At 32.0% G+C, this 9,595-nt stretch overlaps 2 protein-coding genes across 3 annotated transcripts in view; one reads left to right on the top strand and one right to left on the bottom strand.

The window, feature by feature from the left end:
• LOC107644929 (vacuolar iron transporter homolog 3) lies at window positions 3,191-4,375 on the top strand. Of its 2 annotated transcripts, none has more exons than XM_016348894.2 (2): window positions 3,191-4,093; window positions 4,245-4,375. In XM_016348894.2, exons 1-2 carry the CDS (start codon window positions 3,366-3,368, stop codon window positions 4,249-4,251), a joined length of 735 nt encoding a protein of 244 aa, XP_016204380.1. In that variant the 5' UTR covers window positions 3,191-3,365; the 3' UTR covers window positions 4,252-4,375. The 2 variants fall into 2 exon arrangements, with proteins under 2 accessions (XP_016204380.1, XP_016204379.1); XM_016348893.2 differs by having other exon boundaries at window positions 3,198-4,100; window positions 4,252-4,375.
• LOC107644930 (ubiquitin carboxyl-terminal hydrolase MINDY-3) overlaps window positions 6,384-9,595 on the bottom strand; it is a 4,769-nt gene continuing 1,557 nt past the window's right edge. Inside the window, exons 3-7 of the mRNA XM_016348895.2 lie at window positions 8,750-8,901; window positions 8,176-8,299; window positions 7,872-8,057; window positions 7,481-7,552; window positions 6,384-7,364 (exon numbers count right to left, since the gene is read on the bottom strand). Coding sequence (XP_016204381.1) covers window positions 6,540-7,364; window positions 7,481-7,552; window positions 7,872-8,057; window positions 8,176-8,299; window positions 8,750-8,901 — 1,359 coding nt within the window. The 3' untranslated portion in view covers window positions 6,384-6,539. The remainder of the gene's footprint in view (window positions 7,365-7,480; window positions 7,553-7,871; window positions 8,058-8,175; window positions 8,300-8,749; window positions 8,902-9,595) is intronic.

Here is a 9,595-nt window from a genome sequence, read left to right on the forward strand (position 1 = left end):
AGTTTGTGGTGGACACGTAAAGTAATTGTTTATTTTATAGTCACACTACTTATATATATTTGAAGTATATATCCATGAACTTAATTACATTTGTTACGGCCTGAAGCTAATTAAGATACATGAAGTGAGTCAATATATATATTATTGACGGAATTTTTTTAATTTTAATATCTATTTATGAGACAATATTAGGTGCTTATGCACGATTACAATATCTAAAATTAATTCTACCAACAAATATAATCTGATATTTCACTAACAAATTGGTACAAGTCACAAATCATCATCAGTTCTTAGTAGTGGTTCAAGACTTCAAGATATGATTGGGTTGATTACCCTCTCGGTTTTCTCCAAATAAAATATCTTCAACTTGAAACACACTAAGAGTTGAATAGTAACCAACCATTATCTAGTATTTGGATATATATTGTTGCTAATATATCCATTGATCAATATCAAATAATTTTACAGCTGAGTATCAATATATAATTCGAAAAATCATACAGAGACATCAAACTGTAAACTTTACCTACATATATCAATACTAATGTCTAATAGATTGTCTAAATATTTTTTCTTAGAGTCTTTCCCCCTTATGGTAAAAATATAATTATCTTTTCTTGCACTATTTTATGTTCTTTCTATTATTCCTTTTCACCCGAAGTAACTAGATTCCAAGCCTACTATGGTCAATATTAATGAGTGTAGTGTTAGATACTAATTTGTCGCAGATTAAAATTTTATTTAAAAATTTATTATTGGCCAATAAATTATTATATGTATAGAGCCAAATTGAAATTATCTATACTTGATTAAGCGAACTAGTGAACTAATTACTAGATCAACCCAAATTAACTACTCACTAAGCACATATTAAATGAGTAGTATGGTTATATATTTTATTATCCCTTATAAATTTTTTGGTTTACCCAAACGGTATCTTTCAACCCGACAAGTTAAAGATTAATCTATCGCAGATCTGAGCTCTATTTAAAAGTTTGCTGCTGACCAATGAGTTACTACATGTACAAGGCGAAATTCGAACTTCCGACACTTGCTTAAGCGAACGAGTGAGCTGATCACTCGACCAACCCAAATTGGTTATCCCTTATAAATAATCATCATTTAAATAAGAACATTCCGGTAAGATTTTTGTTTGAATATTATTCTCATAAATATTTGAAGTTGTAGACTATAATTTGAAAGCTAATAATAAGGACTCATCATGAAAAGAATATTTATATATTAATTAGCATAATGTTCCTATAAATATTAAAAATTTAATAGAAAAAAACATCTTTTCTTATTAAGAGAGTTTAGTATTTCTTCAAAAATAAATAAACATTAAAATTTTAATAAATTAATTATTCCACCTATTAAAATACATATAAATTAGCAAAAAATTAACTACCGTACTTATCGATGGATACCCCAAAAAGATTTGATAATGGCAAATTAAAGTATGTACTATATTCCACTATGTGTTATCATGATGATGAAAATATTACATGCTAACTCATCAACAAATGCATATATATATATATAATCCAACAATAATATAAGCCCAAGAATCATTTCCAATATTTCAGCAATATATTATTATGAGTGAATCATTATTCATCGTGACATAAGTCGTTATAATAGCATATTACACGTTACATGCATACATAACATACATACCCTTTTATATGCTTAAGATTCGTTGCTTTCAACCGACCCATAAATTATATATATATTAGGAACAAAAACAAGCATTACTTTACACCTTAACTAAATAGGAATCACATGATTTTTGCTTTATTTACAAATGCAACACGAAATCCTGTTGTTCTTGCTGTATTGTAACTGAAGAAACAAGGATAATGCACCTTTTTTTTTATTCCCTTGTGTTAAGTTGCATTTGCATATGACATTATATGTATCAATATCATCAATATCTTTGTCCCTTGTGTGGTTCATGCCTTCTTTGTGACTCATCTCATGAACTTTGGGTTTGGTAAAACTTACCTTAATTAATTTTATTTGGAGATAAATTACATGACGTATATACTTTGATCTCTATTAATTCTCTTCTCTCTATGGCTATTATTTGTCTCTAGTTGAATTATTATTATTTTATATACTCTTTTTATTTATTCCTTCCCAATTGGAATGTATATAAATTTAAATGCCTAAAGTTATTTTAGGGTTTATACAGCAAGAAAACCCTGTAAAGCAAAAGGTTCAATATTCAATTGTTTAATTTGCAGTAAACTAAACGCAGTTTCAGTAAATAAACTACCTAATCACATTCATATCCATTAATAATAACTATGTTAATACATGAGTAATAAACTTTGCCTTAAATAATCTTCAGTCTAGCTTTTTCAATTCTTTAATAAGTGAGGCAACATTTACTATATTATTATATACCAATTTTAGAATTATAGTTGGGTTAGTTGTGTTTGAAAAATATATTTAATTAGTTTGTATTGCTTTTTGATATATTTTAAAGTGTACCTTTTTTTAAAAAAATAATGCATTTTTATTATATTTGGTTTTTTTAACAAGATGTGTTCTTTTGATAATAAATGTATATTATTTTAGAAGAAAAAGTATAAACTTTAATTTGTACTAAACCTTAGGAATAATGTTTTTAAAAAAATCACAAATATTAAGAACAAAAAATCTACTTTATTCTATATTTTATATTTTAATATATATTTTATAATCTAAAATGAGTTAAAAATTTTAAGAATTATTTTAGACATTACTTCATTATATAATTATTCTAATAATAATTAATAAATAATAAAATAAAATTTGAGGAAATGACAAATAAGTCCCTAATTTTTTGTCCCGTAGACATTTTCGTCCCTAACCATTAAAAAATACTTTTAAGTCCCTGACATTCACAAAACTTAGACGGATCAATCCTCTCTGACGGAGGCATTTGGACGGATCAGTCCCTGACAGAGGCATTTGGACGGAGGGACTGATCCGTCCAAATTTTGTGAAGGTCAGAGACTTAAAAGTATTTTTCAATAGTTAAAGACAAAAATGTCCATAGAACAAAATGTTAGAGACCTATTTGTCTTTTTCTCTAATTTTTTACTATTTGAACTGATTTTATTATTATTATTATTATTGATGATTTAAATAGCAATTAAGAAATGGTGGTATGGAAAATGTTTTTGGCTTTTGATGAGTGGGTTTGTCCCACATTGGCCTGCAACATAGACAAAATTTTCTTCCATAAATACCCTTCTTCATAGCGTGTGTCAACCACACTACTCTCTCCACACACACACTCTTCATCTTCTTCTTCATTCATTATTTTCTATATTCATCAAGAGTTTAATTTCTTATTACTCTTTTCCATTTTCATGGCATCAAATCAGGCTTCCCTCAATCACACCAACAAACAAGTCTTTCATAGCAACAACAACAATGACCTTGAGCAACAAGCAACAACAACAACACCACTTGAGATCATTGAAACCAAGAAGGAGGAAGAAGAAGAAGAAGATTTCTTTGACTACTCAAGAAGATCTCAATGGCTACGTGCTGCTGTTCTTGGAGCCAATGATGGGTTGGTCTCAACAGCATCACTAATGATGGGTGTTGGAGCAGTGAAACAAGACATCAAAGCCATGATCCTCACCGGTTTTGCAGGCTTAGTTGCCGGCGCTTGCAGCATGGCCATAGGTGAGTTTGTGTCTGTCTACTCGCAACTCGACGTTGAACTCGCTCAAATGAAGAGGGACAAAGAAAGAGGAAACAACAACAACAACAGCAACAGCAACAATTCTGATAAAGAAGAAGAAGAAGAAGAAGAAAGATTGCCAAACCCTTTACAAGCAGCAGCAGCATCAGCTTTGGCATTTTCTATTGGTGCAATGGTGCCATTGCTTTCTGCTTCTTTCATAAGAGAATATAAGGTGAGGCTTGGTGTGGTTGTGGCTGCTGTAACCTTTGCTTTGGTTCTGTTTGGTTGGTTAGGTGCTGTTCTTGGTAAGGTTCCTGTTTTTAGGTCTTCTTTAAGGGTTCTTCTTGGTGGTTGGATGGCCATGACTATTACTTTTGCTCTTACCAAGTTGATAGGATCAAGTGCTCTTTAAGGCGGAAATTCAGGTTCAGTCGACTTCACCTGAAGTTGATATCCGAAAGCCGTTAGATAATTTGACTGATTTGACTAAATTTTCATCTAAGTACTCTCAGATATCAACTTCACGTGAAGTCGACTTCACTTGAGTTTTCACCGTTCTTTAATTATTACTTACTTAAGGACTTAATCTTTGTCATATTATGTTAATTATTCTATAAACACCCTTTGTTATTTACTACCTATTTGATATATATGTTATTTTGAAATTTTAAGATATTCTTAAATCAACAATGTATTAAAGGAAGGCACTCATTTCCTTGTCTTTAATTTTTACTAGAAATGATGAGATGAGAGCATATAAGTTGAAGAAAATTAAAGTTGTGTTGTTACTTAGCATAAAATGAGGGTAAGGCTTTGTAGTGTTTCAAAGCCTTTTGTAATTTGTATACAAGAAGTGCTTCTTTTCATGTATGATAATTATATTGGTAATGAACTAAAGCTTATTATTATTATTATTAAGTTTAATTACTTTGTTGTTCCTATAGTTTCGTGAAATTTTTAATTAGATCTCTATATTTTTTTTCTTTCTAATTGGGTCTTGTACTAAATTTTTTTTTTCAATTAAGTCCCTCTTAGTAGTAATTGACTTAATGTTATAGGGACCCAACTAAAAAAAAAAGAATTGGTATAGAAACTTAAATAAAAGGAAAAAAAAATGTAAGGACCCAATTAAAAAAAAAATTGGTGCAAGAACTCAATTAAAAGAAAAAAGTATAGGGACCTAATTAAAAATTTACTACATAAAATTAATAATTAAAAATTATTATATAATAATTTAATAAAAATACTAAATTATCTAAATATTTTTAATGATCATATTCACGTAAAGACTTTTATGTGAGTTGTTTCCATACACTAATAAATTAAAGCAACATCACAAAAGGGAGAAAGTTCCAATAGGAAGAACATGCCAATATATGCTATGGTCACTGGCCATGTTGAATTGCTTTGCATGTTGATAATGATACAACCTTTTTTGGCATATGCTATTTTCTTGAGAAATTATGTTTGCACACTTTTTTATATTTATATCTTTTCTGTACATTTTCTTTTCATTGTATACGGAACAAAGTTTATATTTTCTCTCGCTTCTTATCAATCACTTTTAATATCACAATTAAAAAATATAAAAGAGAAATATATACAAACATAATACAAATAATATTTTTCTTTCTTATTATGTTTAGAATACCGAACATGTGGATTCGGACAGGATAGGTGTTGAGTCAACTTTTTTCTCCAATTTTGGTTCAAGATATATATATATTTAGCTTGAAATATAGAAGGACAAGGGATGTAACTTTAGTTGTTAAGGTTTTGACAATAATCTTCTTATGTCATTGGACAATATAAGAGGAATTTTTTTCAAACCCATGATGTAGACGCCATATTCTTGTATCGATATATAAATAATTGAAACTTATGATAAAGAAGTTAAATCTTGGATGCAATATCATCTTACTAGATTTGCAAATAAGATATATTAAATCTCTCACTAAACACGATTTCCCTTTCAAAGTTGCAATTATTTGTGCTTCATCCCCTAAACTGTCTCAACAGTATTAAAAGGCCACTATCCAAATAAGAGTATTGATTATATTGTACGAAGATGAGAGGAGAGATGAAAACATTCACAATCCATTACTGCATAGAGGTTCACTAACTACATAATAAGCCATTCTATTTTTATTTGTTTCGAATTCTGAAGTTTGTACAGCAAGCCAATAAGGGGTATTTGATTTTTGGAATGAATTGGAAATAAAATTTCATCGTTTTCAATGAAATTTCCACCCACTTTTTACCATCATCTAGAGGCCTTGAGAGTTCAATTATCACCAGAGCAACGAGACCCTGACAAAACGAGCATTGCTTGATATATATATCATATATGCAAGCATTTTTAGTATAATACAAATATGAATATTAATATTCCCCTATTCATAAGCCAATAACGATAAAAATTTATAAAGAAAAAAATTAATATTACAACAACTTCAACGGTAACAAAGAGATACTCAAGTTTATTCAATAACCCCCCAAGAACTAAATTCTTTCTAACTGAGACGGCCAAGTGTGCATTAAAAGGGACTTTACAACTTGGCTTAAACAACAAATATAACACCACTCTTCCTTCTAAACTTTTGAATGACATGACAAAATCTAAGGTTCTTGTCGGATACACTGCTCCACATTGGACAAGGGCCTTGCACATATTGGAGAAAATTTAAGATACCCGAACCAAATTAGGTGCCTTCAAGTGCGACACCAAAGTAAATGATGAAAACTTCAACTCTTTCTTTTCAATCTTGCGGCATAGCAGGTGTTGAACCATGTTTTTCTTACCCTCTTCTGCTTCTACAAAACCACAGGAAAACGGCCCCATATAAACCCCTCAGACTATACTAGGAGGATCCCCTGACCAACTGCATACGGCACGCGGCCAGCGAGTCCTTATGCAATCTACCAAAGGTGCATGCTGAGAAGGCTCGGGTTTTGATACTTCAGTGTCTTTCCCAGAAGATTCAGTTGCTGCGGAAGAAGATGAAACTGGCACATCTGCCATGTATTCCTCAGGCGTCCATCTTGGAGGAACCGAAACTCTCAATTTCGTGAGTCTGGGTCTTTGTAATGGAGTTTCACCCCTAAAGTTTAATTGACCGCCATTTAGATCTGACTTAGCAATCCCATTAAAATGGTAGAGATAAAAAACCTTCTTACCCATCAGTCCCGATGAATCCTTCAAACCTCCCAAACTCTTGTCAAGATCCAAAATTACTTGCCAAAACTCACTCCATACAATGAAGCCTGTACCACAAAGGTGCTCAAGCTTCTCTTGTGGGAGTTTGATATTTGTTTCTCTAAGAACTTGATGGAAACCCTCCACACTAATGAAACCACCACCTCCACTCTGATCTTGGGCATCAAATGCTTTGCGTATCTGCGATTCCCTCTCTTCTAGTTCATTCTCGTTTTGAACACTTGTGTCAAGGGCAAACAGTACTGTGTAGTGGGATTCACTCCCAACAACCCATATAGGCCACTTTGGGCATTTCAAATACTGACCCACCTTGCAGAAATTAAGGGATTCTAGCAGTGTGAGAAATCCAACTTCTACACACTGGGATATACCTTTAAGAAACATTCCTCCACCTAAATCCATCCTGCCATCAAAGACATTAGGGACAGCCTGTCCACACAGCAGTAAATTCACAATTTCCTACAACAAAAAATTCGACCAAAAAGAACAACCTTAAAATATGCTATATCAGAGAATTTCAAATACACAGTAGTAAAAAGGATAGCAGCATTTTTCAATTGCCTGTCTGCAAATACCTGTGACGCATGCCCAAAAGGAGCAGTAACTAGAGGTAGGCTAGGATCATCCCTGTCAGCTTGAACCAAGTCCTACAAGAAAGGAAAATATTGCAAGCGTTAACCGGTACACATTTTAAAAATAACAACAAAAGCAAATTCACAGTTATTATTCAATGGCATTTAATCACTTAATTGGCTACCATATTTCCCAAATCTGTAAGAAGTGTAAGCTCATCCTTTTTTTCTTTTTTCTGAAACTCTAAAAAATAAGAATTAAAAATTATTTAAGCATGAAGATTTCCTATGCATAGCTTTGAATATTCAAAGCTTTTAATTACAATCCCATTCAACATTACAATTAGCCAAGTCATGGAATTCTTAAGATGCAATTGCAACTAAAAGAACATACCAGTCCCCGGGAAAGTAAAGCAGATATCAGGAAAAGCAGTGCCCCCATACGGCTTTGGAATGATGGAATCATTGCTTCAAGTCTCTTCAATGCAGTTGCTTGCGACGTGTATGTTTCAATTCTAAGAACTTTTTGCAGATCCAAGCCGGATTCTATGGAAAGACCTTCGAGTGCTTTTGCAATTACCTATTCATCAAACAAGACCTGACTTAGCAATAAGAACATCGTAGCAGGAGTATAGAACTGCAAAAGAATATTGCAACATGCTGTTGCACTACCAATATCAACAGAAAATTCAAGCTACCTCATCCCTAGAAAGATTTTCAGAATGTTGAATGTCACTCCCTAGAATGCTCAGAGTTGCAACCACAGCCCTTTCATTATTTCCACACATGAACAATATTTCACTCATGCTTCTTACAAGGGCACTGTTAAAAAAAATATTAAATAATTAATAAAACAATTAATGAAGAAAGCGCATGTTACCATTAAAGGGTATACCTGTCAACATCAAAAACTAAAAAGCAATGAAGCATGTAGAAAGACATTTGATTTTCATAACCAATGCTAATTGAGATTAATAGATGAAACGAAATGGAAGGAAAAACAAAACTTATTTGAGGACACCTTATGGTAATCTTTGTTTGATGCTTATTTAATATGCCAATGCATAAAGGTCAACAAATAAATATTTTTTTTATGAATTATATATAATGGAAGGTATTTTAGGAAATACCAAACCCCCCTCATATCCCCATTAAAACCATTACATATAATAGATATTGACATAATTTAGTACAAAGGACAAGAACTAGATCTCTAAAATTAATGCATTTACCTAGTTAACAAAAATGACTGATCAGGAATAAGTTAATCACCTTACTTTTAGATCTTCAGTAAGTGAAGAAAAAACATTTGATGGAACAGATTGACTTTTAGAAGACGATCCCCTCAAGACCCGGTTCTGTGGCATGAATAATGCATCTTTCAACTCATTACGGAAGAAAAGAATGTATTTGAGCGCAAATGCCTGCAAAGTTAAAAGGAAAAACATGTTACTTCAGCACAAAAGAAAATGCTTCTAGAAATTATATGAGTATCAGTAGAAGAAACAAATGAAGAGGAAAGAGAAAAAAAATAATGCACATTAGCACATCTCAATACATGCTCACACAGAGCCAAGCAAAATAAAACTGATATTAATTTATTGGTTGGATGATTTGGGTCAAAGCTCAAGAAACCGAGAATAAGCAAAGCAGGGCATAATTAAAATCCATTTATTTAAACCTAAAATATATACACAGGGAACACAAAGAATTCATGAAAAAAGGGCAGCCCAGTGCACAAGCATCTCGCATTAATGCAGAGTAAAGGGGAGGGTCGCACCCAAAAGGTGTAATGTATGCAGCCTAACCTTGAGGTCACATGGAGATAACTCAACCGTTACTCCAAGGATCCCCTTCTAGTGGTGTACAACAAAATTAAAACAATAACAGTAGTACCCATCATATTCAAGTTACCAAACTTCAAACTTATTATCTGAGAATGTTGAACATTGTGATATTTGGGGTATTACATATTACAATTTCAGAATGACGACACACACACACACACAAATGATGTTTGTAGCACTGGATATTAATAGGACTCGGCTTTCAATAGATGGAAGACCGGATGTCAAAACGATATTGAACAGTTACAAACAGAATTCTACAGCTTCCAAA

Source organism: Arachis ipaensis, chromosome B05 (assembly GCF_000816755.2).
Source record: "Arachis ipaensis cultivar K30076 chromosome B05, Araip1.1, whole genome shotgun sequence".
Classification (NCBI taxonomy): Eukaryota; Viridiplantae; Streptophyta; class Magnoliopsida; order Fabales; family Fabaceae; genus Arachis; species Arachis ipaensis.

Coding starts and splice junctions, on each gene's coding strand:
- LOC107644929 (XM_016348894.2), top strand. CDS start 3,366: ATGGCATCAAATCAGGCTTCCCTCAATCACACCAACAAACAAGTCTTT.